The 15,466-nt window shown below is 40.0% G+C and overlaps 1 protein-coding gene across 1 annotated transcript; it reads left to right on the forward strand.

Moving 5' to 3' along the window:
- Positions 1–92: 92 nt before the first annotated feature.
- Positions 93–434, forward strand: LOC124372231. The gene has a single exon (XM_046830606.1). It carries the CDS (start codon positions 93–95, stop codon positions 432–434), a length of 342 nt encoding a protein of 113 aa, XP_046686562.1.
- The last annotated feature ends 15,032 nt before the right edge of the window (positions 435–15,466 follow it).

Here is a 15,466-nt window from a genome sequence, read left to right on the forward strand (position 1 = left end):
CTTTCTCAAAGATCGTCGAGAAGATTGTCGTAACAAGACTATTTCAATAGCTCAATATAAATGGCCTTCTTACCAAATGTCAGCATGGTTTCATGAAGGGTAGGTCGACACTGACAGGTTGGGTGGAACTTCTAGAGGACATTATCAACAACATAGAGAATGGCTACTCCGTCTCCGGGATCTTCGTCGACATGAGTAAGGCTTTTGATTGCCTAGGCCACGAATTGATTCTATCAAAACTGAGCTTCCTGGGAATAGATGGAAGGGCTCTCTGCTGGTTCTCTGACTATCTGGAAGACAGGTCACAAATTGTGGAAATTTCTCACGTCACTGGGGGGAAGTTGTGCAGGTCAAGATCCTGTCCTCTGCCTGTACGCAGAGGTGTGCCTCAAGGATCAGTGTTTGGGTCCTGTTATGTTTATATTGTTTACTAATGACTTACCATCTTATGTCAACCCCTATGGCAATTGCTATATGTATGCCGATGATACCGTCATCTTATCATCAGGGAAGAATGTGGATTCAGTTGAGGTCAATTCCTTCATTGCTTTGAGTGTGGCCTCTGACTACTGCTCCAGGAATGACTTGGTTCTAAACGAGGAAAAAACAAAGCAGTTGCTGTTTGGACCAAAGAAAAAGCTAATATGTGGTATCCCAAATCTTCTGATCACAAACAACACCAAACACCTGGGTGTTGTTGTGGATGTTGACCTCTCTTGGAAGAATCATATAGATTGTCTTTGCAGGAGACTTAGCACTGCCTTATTTGCCATTAAAAGAATTGTAGCTGTGGGAACTGAGGAGGCAGTCAGAGCGACTTACTTTGCCTTGTTTGATAGCCATATGACCTATGGGATCGCTTTGTGGGGTGGATCGTCCTGCTTCAATTTGGAGAGAATCCTACTTATCCAGAAGAGGGCGATTAGAGCAATGGCTGGACTGGGATTTCCGTGAAAGCTGTAGGGAAACCTTCCGTAAGTGGGAAATCCTAACCGTGGCATCAGCTTACATCTTGGCAACTATAATGGAAGCCTGCAATAGTAACTCACCGATAAATTCATCTATCCACCAGCACCGAACCAGGAATGCGAACAATTTCAACCTTCTTTCTCATCGCACAGCGCTGTTTGCGAAGAAACCTTCCTACGCAGGTTCCAGATTCTTCAATCTCCTTCCGGATGAGCTGAAGAACTTAAGGGAGTTCACCTTCAAACGACACTTGAGGAGGTGGTTTGTGCAGCGGCCATTCTAGGCAGTGAATGAGTTTCTCTCTTGGAAGGACAATGACCTAGCTTTTGCAAGTCTAGTCTAACTCAACATGTTATTTGAAATTTGAAGACTGTATTGACGCTTATCAAATCTTGATGATTGTGAATAAAAGATGTTCTCTCTCTCTCTCTCTCTCTCTCTCTCTCTCTCTCTATTTATTTATAAAGAGACGCATACAGAGGTATTAGTCCAATCGTCTCGAGACCCCGAGTTTACATAAAATCAATATTATACAGCGATATACTAATGTTTATATTATAATCTATACTAGCACTTTATGAAATCTCGACCACAGTGACTTACTCATTGCACCGGCTCAAGACACTGCTCGTGACCGACAGTTTGCGGTTTGCGGTTACCTGTATCCTCGGACTCTGATAATTCATTTTCTACAACAATATTAAAACTAATAACTATTATAATACCTTCAGTACAGCACGGGATATCTGCCATCCGGAATACAGCCGGAATAATACATAGGTACTGCATTCGGTGTGTAATAAGTTTTAATTTCTCTCCCGAGTGTGATATAAAGAGCTTTAACTTATTTATTAGTCTATTTTCAAAAACGTATCACGCTTCGTATACTTTGAATTTAGTTAATCATACCGGACGCGATGATTGAGGTTTGCGGTTACCTGTAAAAACCCAGACGAGTAACGGTACAGCTATTTTTTTAAGAGCAATTTTAAGAGACCTCATTGATCGGAATAAGCGCGTCCCTGATTGGTCTAAATTAGTGTCCCAGAGCTCCCATTGGTCGGCTCCCTACAAAAGCGGCAACATTCTTCTCTCTCGTCAGTTTTTCAGTGGACGTCAAAGAGGCAGGACGTGTGTTGAGTGCTCTGCTCAGTGTTATTTTAGTGTTATCGAGTGGTTGTATTTTTAATGCTATAGTGACGCTTTCTTAGAGTGAGTCAGCGGTGTTAGTGTGTTTTATATTTATTAAGTGCTTTTTTACTATCATAGTAATTTTATAAAAGTAAATTAGCTTATAGGAGTTTTATTTACATTTTCAGTTTATTAAGTGCTTGTGCTTTATTTAGCGATCACAGACATTAAACTCCTTTACACTGTGTGTGTTCTTAAAGTGTTTATACTATTGTTCCTTTGTTATTAAATCTAATACAGTGTTATTGTGCTTTTCTGAAAGTGAACAAGTTAATTCGTTGTGTTACTGTGTTTGTATCGTAGTGACAAACCCAACATAGATTTCGTTCATTTATTTATGTGTCGTATTTATAATAAAGTTTTGTGTAATTTATTTCGGTTATTACATCATACCACAGTGCACTGTAAAAAGGTTTACTGCGCATGCGTAGCTCCTACACTTACTTAAGCGCGTAACGTGGTCTTCTTGTCATTCTTAGACGTGACGTTGAACAGTCAACACCCATTCCAAAAGCTTGTATCAAAGTTGTTTGCTGTATTATTTTAGAGCTAATTACATACAATATGGATCCCGTAAAAGTTATGCATACCAGTGAAACCTACTGCAGAAGGTTTAGAACATATGGGTCAGAAACAGTTTTCAAGTTTAACCCAGTACCCAAAGGAGTGTCCGAACTTGATTGGATTAAAAAGGGTTTCGGGAGTGTTGTCGAAAAGGCGAAAGCCGGTACTACCGAAAATGACTACCTAGGCTTCACCTTACATTCTCTGAATTTCAGAACGAAAGATTCCGAATATATCGCTTATAGACCTGCAAATCAAGTTCACGGGGATATAATTTGGGATATATTTGGAAAACTTATCCAAAGTAATACGGATTCGATAAAGTCCATGGACACATTTAGAGTTAAGTGCACCCGCACCAATAGTCCAGTAGGCAGTGGTGGTCCCAGAAGACCTGGCTTGTACAATAATTTTCACGAAGAGTGCAAAGCACGAACAGGTATTGTATCGATAGAAAATGTGGACAATTTGTGTTTACCCCGTGCGTTGGTTGTGGCCAAAGACTACGCCAAAAAAGATCCTCAGTTCAAAGCAATAAGGCAGGACAAGGGTAAGCGACAAACTTTTAGAGCCCAAAAACTGATGACCAAAGCCGGTATCCAAATTTCAGAACAGGGAGCGGGGATCCCCGAACTTACAAAATTCCAAGACCACCTCAAAAAGTACAACATTACAGTTTATAACTACAACAGTAAAGGTCGAGAAGTGTATTTTAATGGTAATAACTCCGATGCTCAGTACAAAATAAATTTGCTGTACCATAACTGCCATTGCAACGTAATAACTAGCCTAACTGCAGCTTTTTGCGTGCCATTTCTATTGTGAGGCGTGCCATGTCCCTTACGACCACAAAGGTGAACACAGGTGTTCAAATATCTGTCCTACGTGTCAGATCATTTCTCCACCGTGTAAAGAGGAGCATGGGGGAATTTTATGCCCTGACTGTAACGTGACCATGAAAAATCAGATCTGTTTTACAGTTTTACAGCCCATAAGAGTGAACGTTGTAAGTCGGTAAAAAAATGTTTACAGTGCCAAAGACTTGTGTTTTTGAACAACCGTAAATCAAAACATGTGTGCGGTGAAGTTTTTTGCAAAATCTGTAACGAATTCATGCCACCAAACCATCAATGTTACATGCGGGTCGACAAAAATAAACCCAAAACTAAAGACTTTCTTTTTATTTTCTTTGATTTGGAGACCCGTCAAGATGAAATTTTAACGGAAGGGGAAATCTAGAGTTCATAAAGTTAACCTTTGTGTTTCTCAACAATTTTGTTGGAAATGTATTGATGGTAAATCTTGTGAAATGTGCAAAGACCGAACAAAGATCTTTGATAGTGATCCTGTGAATCAATTTATGAATTACGTAATGGAGGAGAGAAAAAAATTCAAAAACGTTTGTGTAATGGCTCATAACGGTCAGGGTTTTGATTTTCAATTTCTGCTAAAGTACGTTCTCGAACAAACAAAATTCACTCCAGAGCTAATTATGCGTGGCACTAAAGTCATTCTCATGGAACTGGATAACGTCAGATTTATCGATTCGCTAAATTATTTCCCCATGGCCCTCTCTGCACTACCCAAAGCCTTTGATCTCCCCCGGAGAAGAAGAAGGGTTACTTCCCTCATCTCTTCAATACCCTAGCGAATCAAAATTATGTAGGCCCCATACCACCCAAGGAGTACTATTGCCCTGAATCCATGTTTGAGAAGTCTTACAAAGATTTTGAAAATTGGCACAACGACCAACTTAACCAAAATGTAGTATTTGATTTCCAAAAAGAACTTGTCGAGTACTGTATTTCAGATGTAGACATATTGGCGCAGGCGTGTATTAAGTTTAGAAACATGTTTTTGAAAGAATGTAACGTTGATCCCTTCATGGAAGCCGTCACCATTGCCAGTGCCTGTAATTTGGTCTTTAGACGGAATTTTTTGAAACCGAACACCATAGGCCTGGTCCCAAAGAACAGATACCGTATGGTTGATTGCCATGCCACAAAAGCATGAGGCAACATTGCTCCGACTCAGACTCAGGGAGAAGGGTAGGTTCTGATAATACTTGTGCGCAGAACTCCAAGTCCCAGGTGCTAAGGCTCTAACCTAACTGTATTCTTCAAGTTGTTGTTGAAAATTATTTGTTTAATGGGCGCCACCCCGTTGGTAAGGTTGCTGAGGGTAACGACGGGGAAGAAACCCTTCCAAAAGCACACAGTAAGGCAGACCCAAAGCCCTTACATTTATTCATGCTCGGTTCACAAGCTATGATATGAACCCCAATAATACACTGTTTCCTGGAAATCCACTAATAGCATCTAAAGTTATTTCACCTTGATAAACTCAAATTTTACTAAACCACTATGTTTGTGTATCTCGGCACAACTCCATCCTTAAGTATGAAGTGCTGATAACTAATTGTAATCAAGTCCTGAGGGGACTCTAAGTTACACATCAAAATTATTTAAATTTAATTGGCATATATCAATTTATTTAATCTAATTGTGCTTGTTATATTTTTCAATTCCACAAAACTATCACTAAATTATCAAGGAAAATTAAATACTGTATATATATCAGAAAATCTTGGATTTATTTAAACATGATCAAATTAAGAACCCATTTCAAAATTCCAAAAAAGACAGGAAACATATTCAGCTCATCAACCTGATAAGTATCAGTTCAACTTTCTAATAAACTCAATGAGAGGAAGTAAATATTCTTAATCAGGGACCTTAGGTCGAATTCACAAGTATTCACAACAATTAATTTCAATAAAGTATGATAAATCCCCAGAATATATCAGAAATCACCATGGCGGACAATAATAAAAATCTATCACAATAATCAATAATCAGTACTTAATGGCTATAATCAATATTCAATTATGACAATAAACAACAAAGCAGGTGGCCACCGCTGAAAAGAGTACTCATGAAAACAAACATTAAACCTTTAAATGAACAGTGAGATATTTAATAACTAACATAATGGACAAATGAAGTGACGAATTGCATCACTGGCAGAGTCCAGAAATGCCCCCTGGAATGTCCAGAAGTCTCATAACCGCACCAATATGAAATAGAATCGTTGTATTTAACTTTGACTATCACAGTCTAAGTCCGTGTTGGCCAGCCAAATCCAAAATAATATTTATTCAAGTTCACCGAGTGGAAAAGAATGACTATTCTATCACTTATCGGTTCGTGACAGGCGATACGGTGAGTGAAGTCCCAGTGAGTAGGCACACGGCAGAGGCAATGCGGTGCGGCGGGGGGAGGGCCAATGTCACCACGGCCACCGGTCAGCGGCGACGACACGGGAGCGGCGATGCGACGTGATGCTGATGGCTGTGGCTGTCAACCAACCGTTCCGTTCGCTTGACGAATGTCCGGAACGTAAAAATAAAACCCTCTAAGCAAATTTTCCCTGAAGAAAATGCTGAAAATCCACGACGTGAAGAGGGCTTTCCACAATCCAAGTGAACAGGTCGGCAGCTCATCCAAAAACAAGCCTAATTGTCAAGACAATGCCATATCACCCGCTCAGGATTAAACTTGCCGGCGCACCGGTCTAAGGTCCAAAGTGGTGGCTCTGGCTCTGCGACAGCGCTTACGGCAATTTCTCAGCGCCTACATAACTTTGATAGGCAAATACTGCACGCTCAGCTTTAGGGAATGCATCGGCCAACTTTGCGGGCTAACTTCCGCAGTGGAAATGTCTAGTTGGGTGATCAATCCAACTTCCGAAATGAGGTCCATAAAACATAAACGTTACATGATAACCAATCGCCTATTGCTTTACAATGGCTGAGCTGGGAGGAAGAACAGCATAGTGTCCGCATCCAGCACGCGGGGAGGGGTAGAGAAATCAAAATCGAGGGATTAAAAGTAGACGGTTTTGATGGAGAACGAATCTATGAATTTCAGGGCTGTTATTTCCATGGGTGCTCAAAATGTTTTCCATTTAATAGAGAAGAACCACTCAAAGAGGACCCTTCCGACTCCCTGAAATTAAGGTTCGAGAGAACCAAAGCTAAAATGGCTCGTCTCCGAGCATCTGACTATGAAGTTATTGAAATGTGGGAGTGTAAATTCAATCATTTAAAGAAAGAACAACAATTGGATTATCTAAATTTTCTCCCCATTCTAAACACACTCCCACTTAACCCCAGAGATGCCTTCTTGGGGGGCAGAACAGGCAACGCAAAATCCTATCACAAGTGCGAGGACGGGGAAACGATTCAATATGTAGACGTTTGCTCCTTGTACCCGTTTGTCAATAAGTTTTCGCCTTATGTTTTATCCAATCCAAAAATATATGTAGGGGACAAGGAGTGTAGAGAAAGAGGCATGGAGGCCGAAGGTCTCCTGAAATGTAAAGTACTGCCTCCACTAAATTTGTACCACCCCGTCCTTCCAGCACGCATGAACAATAAATTAATGTTTGTTTTATGCCGTACATGTGGTCTGGAAATGCTTAAACACAGACTGTAACCATAACATCGAAGAAAGAGCATTGACAGGGACATGGACAATGCAGGAAATACGCAAGGCTGTGGAAAAGGGATACAAAATTTTAGAAATGTACGAGCTTTGGGATTATAAAATTATTACTTACGAAGACGGTGGTCTTTTTAAGGATTTTATTAACAAATTTCTCAAGATTAAACAGGAGGCATCGGGCTACCCCTCTTGGTGCCTCACTGAAGAGGACAAGGCCAAGTACGTTCAAAATTATTATGAACACGAAGGTATCAGACTTGATCCTTCCAAAATTGAAAAGAACGGAGGTCTTCGCTCCCTTGCTAAATTGATGTTAAATTCTTTCTGGGGTAAATTTGGTCAAAGGGAAAATCAGACAAAAACAACAATCATAAGAGACCCTTTTGAATACTTTCAGTTGCTGTCCAACCCTGAAATAGTCCTATAAATACTCGTATGTTTCGGTGAGGTCTATATGTTTTAACAGCCGTGTTGTGGTGAGTGGTCACATTTCCCCACCACGCTAGGTACACACGTGCTTGCCGCGTGACCAGGGCGTAGGACCATGGCGCGTTAGGAGATTTTTTACGTGGCTCCTTCCCCAGTAGGCCTATCCACGTGTGTAAAGAGCCCCAACCATCGCTCTTTACGGTGGTAGTCATTCCATGACAAATCTGCTACCTCCCAACATATTTTTTTTTGTACCCCCGACGAGAGGACTTCTCAACTCAATGCCAAAGCCCTCTGTCAGTGAGAGTAATTTTTTATTGTTTTTTTAATCCATTGTAAGAACAGGTCACTATACACGTAAAAGTCTTTCAATTCACTCCACTAAAAAACGTAAAAAGGGCCTTTGTACTTATTTTGATTCCTCCTCCGTGTACCTTTCAAAGCAAACACAGAGTGATCCTCAACTCAACGCCGAACCTCTCTCTGTCTCTACTAATAATACAAGGAGATATACTAAATGCCTATTACTGAAGAAAACTGCTCAGGTACTTTTACTATAGTTTGCTGTTACAATTAAAGGCCCTATCAATGTTTTCCACAATAACGAATGTCTTCTCAAACGCATCATCAAACACGTAAGAGGTTAATTTAAATGCTGCCATGAAAGGTATAATCCCTTATTTGGCTATACCTTGATGTTTAATTGTAATTCCAAAGTGATCAGTAGGTGAGGCTCCATCTTTTATATGATCGACAATGTACTCTGAAAATGCCTGGGGCCAATCTATTAAGTCAATGGGAGAGGTCAGTATAAAACGTTAGTTCTTTACGTGTTTTACGAAACCTCTCACTTCTGTTAACCATATTTCTAGATTCAAGCTTAAGGAAGGTTGCCATGTTAACGATCTGAGTGCTCATTTGCGAATGAACATGAGACGAGTCAACTACAAATTTGTAAATAAAACTGTTGGTATCCACCTGTAAGCCTGTGTAGTGCATGTGGGTATTTGCGTGTGTGTGTACATGCGTATGCGCTGTGACAGAGTCAGTACTGGTACTTTTAATTACACAATATTTGAAAAAAATCTTAAGGGGCATAATTATTTAAAGCACATAGACATTCTGATTTTGAGGTTAAATTACAGAGTGAATATTGTTTGATGGATATGTCAGCGTGTATGTATTGAAGTTGACCTGAGATCACACATAAGAGCATATTTAAGTGACGTAGAAAAATCGGTATAGTAAAATGTTTGTGATAATTGATTTTATCCATAGACTGGAAGGTATTTATGTTATTAAAAACAATAAACAAATATAAAATGCTAACATTCGAGCAAATAACTATGTAATGACGTATCTAACAGTTTGCTGCTTAAGAATCAGAGGGCTTATCAGAGGGCTTAAGAAGAGGAGAATCAGCGTTTATCGGCTCCGTCATCAGTACACATTCAATGTGGTCACTATATTACACAATCACGGTCCCAGGAGTTTAGGCTTGCCTTAGAGACCTCATTCATGCTGAGAGCCGTTTCAGAGCATAGACTTGTTCATCTCCATGCCCAAGTCCACGCATCCTACTGAGTTCCCACATTCACTCCTTCAAATCAGTCTCACCCTCCACACTGTCCAAGGGTCAACCTCTCCCGGGCTTACGGATTTTAAGCCGGCCGTAAAAAAGAGGTCGAACTGCTCCAGGATTTACAGGTTTTACGCCGGCCTTAGAAGCAGACGCTCCCTCGACGCGAGGGTGATCAAACATTCACACTTACGTGACATTTGAAGGTAAAGATGACGAGGGCAGATATACACTCAAAACACTTGTATTTTGCACTTTCGGCCAACCATCCAAAGAAGGGTCTGGAGTGCAATATTATATGTAATTGCTGCAATAATACAGTACAATATCTAGTATTTAAAAAGTTCTTTTGTACGTAATTAAAATACCTGTATAATAAAATAATCTCAGATTTTTACTCGTGGTCAGCTCTCATAACATAATTCAATAGTAGTACACATCTGAAGGAAGCGTTACAACGAACGTTCGGTCACAACCAACGGATGTGGTGGGTTATAATTACATTTATTTTCTCTCTATGTATGTCTCAGGATTTGTAATGAAATTTTAACGTTGTGATTGGTGAAAATGTAGTTTTTTTTTAACATGTTAGAGTGTTAATTTTTGTTTCTTAAATCCAAACGGTACAGTATCGTAGGGTCCTTCGAGTCTCCTTTTGGGTCCTGTAATTTTAAAAGACTTCGTTTCTTTGACTGTAACAATGTCTTTGTCCTTGGTTCGTCTTATTCTGTTCTCTTCGATGTCCACTGAGTCAAATGAATTACTCAGAACTAATGTTTTCAATGTTTCAAAATTTAATTTTTCGCTAGTTTTTAAATTTAGAGTAAGGCCTTTTATTTTACAAACTTCAACTAGTGCGTTTTTATTTGTTGACCAGACAAGATAGGCGTAAGTCTTGGGGCCTCCGGAAACAAATTCTACTATGTATGACCCTGGACCATAGTCAGCCAACTCGTCGGACATTTCGCCCAAGTAGTCCCCTGTGGGGACCTTGTGCATACCCTCCCTGTGTACGTAGAGGACACTATCTGTATCATAGTAAAGAACTTGCCTCCCTAACTTTTCTAAGTGTTCTTTAAACAATTTTAATCGAGCATGTGACGTTGTAAATGCTGCAACCACAACATTCACTGTCCTTAGGGCTTCTGCGGCTTCTTCAATATGCTGCCAGTTCACAATTAGTACAGTATCGTTAATAATTTGAGTAGTATTTACATCTATTTCAGGGTTGGACAGCAACTGAAAGTATTCAAAAGGGTCTCTTATGATTGTTGTTTTTGTCTGATTTTTCCCTTTGACCAAATTTACCCCAGAAAGAATTTAACATCAATTTAGCAAGGGAGCGAAGACCTCCGTTCTTTTCAATTTTGGAAGGATCAAGTCTGATACCTTCGTGTTCATAATAATTTTGAACGTACTTGGCCTTGTCCTCTTCAGTGAGGCACCAAGAGAGGTAGCCCGATGCCTCCTGTTTAATCTTGAGAAATTTGTTAATAAAATCCTTAAAAAGACCACCGTCTTCGTAAGTAATAATTTTATAATCCCAAAGCTCGTACATTTCTAAAATTTTGTATCCCTTTTCCACAGCCTTGCGTATTTCCTGCATTGTCCATGTCCCTGTCAATGCTCTTTCTTCGATGTTATGGTTACAGTCTGTGTTTAGCATTTCCAGACCACATGTACGGCATAAAACAAACATTAATTTATTGTTCATGCGTGCTGGAAGGACGGGGTGGTACAAATTTAGTGGAGGCAGTACTTTACATTTCAGGAGACCTTCGGCCTCCATGCCTCTTTCTCTACACTCCTTGTCCCCTACATATATTTTTGGATTGGATAAAACATAAGGCGAAAACTTATTGACAAACGGGTACAAGGAGCAAACGTCTACATATTGAATCGTTTCCCCGTCCTCGCACTTGTGATAGGATTTTGCGTTGCCTGTTCTGCCCCCCAAGAAGGCATCTCTGGGGTTAAGTGGGAGTGTGTTTAGAATGGGGAGAAAATTTAGATAATCCAATTGTTGTTCTTTCTTTAAATGATTGAATTTACACTCCCACATTTCAATAACTTCATAGTCAGATGCTCGGAGACGAGCCATTTTAGCTTTGGTTCTCTCGAACCTTAATTTCAGGGAGTCGGAAGGGTCCTCTTTGAGTGGTTCTTCTCTATTAAATGGAAAACATTTTGAGCACCCATGGAAATAACAGCCCTGAAATTCATAGATTCGTTCTCCATCAAAACCGTCTACTTTTAATCCCTCGATTTTGATTTCTCTACCCCTCCCCGCGTGCTGGATGCGGACACTATGCTGTTCTTCCTCCCAGCTCAGCCATTGTAAAGCAATAGGCGATTGGTTATCATGTAACGTTTATGTTTTATGGACCTCATTTCGGAAGTTGGATTGATCACCCAACTAGACATTTCCACTGCGGAAGTTAGCCCGCAAAGTTGGCCGATGCATTCCCTAAAGCTGAGCGTGCAGTATTTGCCTATCAAAGTTATGTAGGCGCTGAGAAATTGCCGTAAGCGCTGTCGCAGAGCCAGAGCCACCACTTTGGACCTTAGACCGGTGCGCCGGCAAGTTTAATCCTGAGCGGGTGATATGGCATTGTTGTCTTGACAATTAGGCTTGTTTTTGGATGAGCTGCCGACCTGTTCACTTGGATTGTGGAAGCCCTCTTCACGTCGTGGATTTTCAGCATTTTCTTCAGGGAAAATTTGCTTAGAGGGTTTTTTTTATTTTTACGTTCCGGACATCGTCAAGCGAACGGAACGGTTGGTTGACAGCCACAGCCATCAGCATCACGTCGCATCGCCGCTCCCGTGTCGTCGCCGCTGACCGGTGGCCGTGGTGACATTGGCCCTCCCCCCGCCGCACCGCATTGCCTCTGCCGTGTGCCTACTCACTGGGACTTCACTCACCGTATCGCCTGTCACGAACCGATAAGTGATAGAATAGTCATTCTTTTCCACTCGGTGAACTTGAATAAATATTATTTTGGATTTGGCTGGCCAACACGGACTTAGACTGTGATAGTCAAAGTTAAATACAACGATTCTATTTCATATTGGTGCGGTTATGAGACTTCTGGACATTCCAGGGGGCATTTCTGGACTCTGCCAGTGATGCAATTCGTCACTTCATTTGTCCATTATGTTAGTTATTAAATATCTCACTGTTCATTTAAAGGTTTAATGTTTGTTTTCATGAGTACTCTTTTCAGCGGTGGCCACCTGCTTTGTTTGTTTATTGTCATAATTGAATATTGATTATAGCCATTAAGTACTGATCATTGATTATTGTGATAGATTTTTATTATTGTCCGCCATGGTGATTTCTGATATATTCTGGGGATTTATCATACTTTATTGAAATTAATTGTTGTGAATACTTGTGAATTCAACCTAAGGTCCCTGATTAAGAATATTTACTTCCTCTCATTGAGTTTATTAGAAAGTTGAACTGATACTTATCAGGTTGATGAGCTGAATATGTTTCCTGTCTTTTTTGGAATTTTGAAATGGGTTCTTAATTTGATCATGTTTAAATAAATCCAAGATTTTCTGATATATATACAGTATTTAATTTTCCTTGATAATTTAGTGATAGTTTTGTGGAATTGAAAAATATAACAAGCACAATTAGATTAAATAAATTGATATATGCCAATTAAATTTAAATAATTTTGATGTGTAACTTAGAGTCCCCTCAGGACTTGATTACAATTAGTTATCAGCACTTCATACTTAAGGATGGAGTTGTGCCGAGATACACAAACATAGTGGTTTAGTAAAATTTGAGTTTATCAAGGTGAAATAACTTTAGATGCTATTAGTGGATTTCCAGGAAACAGTGTATTATTGGGGTTCATATCATAGCTTGTGAACCGAGCATGAATAAATGTTAGGGCTTTGGGTCTGCCTTACTGTGTGCTTTTGGAAGGGTTTCTTCCCCGTCGTTACCCTCAGCAACCTTACCAACGGGGTGGCGCCCATTAAACAAATAATTTTCAACAACAACTTGAAGAATACAGTTAGGTTAGAGCCTTAGCACCTGGGACTTGGAGTTCTGCGCACAAGTATTATCAGAACCTACCCTTCTCCCTGAGTCTGAGTCGGAGCAATGTTGCCTCATGCTTTTGTGGCATGGCAATCAACCATACGGTATCTGTTCTTTGGGACCAGGCCTATGGTGTTCGGTTTCAAAAAATTCCGTCTAAAGACCAAATTACAGGCACTGGCAATGGTGACGGCTTCCATGAAGGGATCAACGTTACATTTCTTTCAAAAACATGTTTCTAAACTTAATACACGCCTGCGCCAATATGTCTACATCTGAAATACAGTACTCGACAAGTTCTTTTTGGAAATCAAATACTACATTTTGGTTAAGTTGGTCGTTGTGCCAATTTTCAAAATCTTTGTAAGACTTCTCAAACATGGATTCAGGGCAATAGTACTCCTTGGGTGGTATGGGGCCTACATAATTTTGATTCGCTAGGGTATTGAAGAGATGAGGGAAGTAACCCTTCTTCTTCTCCGGGGGAGATCAAAGGCTTTGGGTAGTGCAGAGAGGGCCATGGGGAAATAATTTAGCGAATCGATAAATCTGACGTTATCCAGTTCCATGAGAATGACTTTAGTGCCACGCATAATTAGCTCTGGAGTGAATTTTGTTTGTTCGAGAACGTACTTTAGCAGAAATTGAAAATCAAAAACCCTGACCGTTATGAGCCATTACACAAACGTTTTTTGAATTTTTTTCTCTCCTCCATTACGTAATTCATAAATTGATTCACAGGATCACTATCAAAGATCTTTGTTCGGTCTTTGCACATTTCACAAGATTTACCATCAATACATTTCCAACAAAATTGTTGAGAAACACAAAGGTTAACTTTATGAACTCTAGATTCTTCCGTTAAAATTTCATCTTGACGGGTCTCCAAATCAAAGAAAATAAAAAGAAAGTCTTTAGTTTTGGGTTTATTTTTGTCGACCCGCATGTAACATTGATGGTTTGGTGGCATGAATTCGTTACAGATTTTGCAAAAAACTTCACCGCACACATGTTTTGATTTACGGTTGTTCAAAAACACAAGTCTTTGGCACTGTAAAACATTTTTTACCGACTTACAACGTTCACTCTTATGGGCTGTAAAACTGTAAAACAGATCTGATTTTTCATGGTCACGTTACAGTCAGGGCATAAAAATTCCCCCATGCTCCTCTTTACACGGTGGAGAAATGATCTGACACGTAGGACAGATATTTGAACACCTGTGTTCACCTTTGTGGTCGTAAGGGACATGGCACGCCTCACAATAGAAATGGCACGCAAAAGCTGCAGTTAGGCTAGTTATTACGTTGCAATGGCAGTTATGGTACAGCAAATTTATTTTGTACTGAGCATCGGAGTTATTACCATTAAAATACACTTCTCGACCTTTACTGTTGTAGTTATAAACTGTAATGTTGTACTTTTTGAGGTGGTCTTGGAATTTTGTAAGTTCGGGGATCCCCGCTCCCTGTTCTGAAATTTGGATACCGGCTTTGGTCATCAGTTTTTGGGCTCTAAAAGTTTGTCGCTTACCCTTGTCCTGCCTTATTGCTTTGAACTGAGGATCTTTTTTGGCGTAGTCTTTGGCCACAACCAACGCACGGGGTAAACACAAATTGTCCACATTTTCTATCGATACAATACCTGTTCGTGCTTTGCACTCTTCGTGAAAATTATTGTACAAGCCAGGTCTTCTGGGACCACCACTGCCTACTGGACTATTGGTGCGGGTGCACTTAACTCTAAATGTGTCCATGGACTTTATCGAATCCGTATTACTTTGGATAAGTTTTCCAAATATATCCCAAATTATATCCCCGTGAACTTGATTTGCAGGTCTATAAGCGATATATTCGGAATCTTTCGTTCTGAAATTCAGAGAATGTAAGGTGAAGCCTAGGTAGTCATTTTCGGTAGTACCGGCTTTTCGCCTTTTCGACAACACTCCCGAAACCCTTTTTAATCCAATCAAGTTCGGACACTCCTTTGGGTACTGGGTTAAACTTGAAAACTGTTTCTGACCCATATGTTCTAAACCTTCTGCAGTAGGTTTCACTGGTATGCATAACTTTTTACGGGATCCATATTGTATGTAATTAGCTCTAAAATAATACAGCAAACAACTTTGATACAAGCTTTTGGAATGGGTGTTGACTGTTCAACGTC

This window comes from Homalodisca vitripennis, unplaced genomic scaffold (genome assembly GCF_021130785.1).
Source record: "Homalodisca vitripennis isolate AUS2020 unplaced genomic scaffold, UT_GWSS_2.1 ScUCBcl_2785;HRSCAF=7874, whole genome shotgun sequence".
Taxonomy (NCBI): Eukaryota; Metazoa; Arthropoda; class Insecta; order Hemiptera; family Cicadellidae; genus Homalodisca; species Homalodisca vitripennis.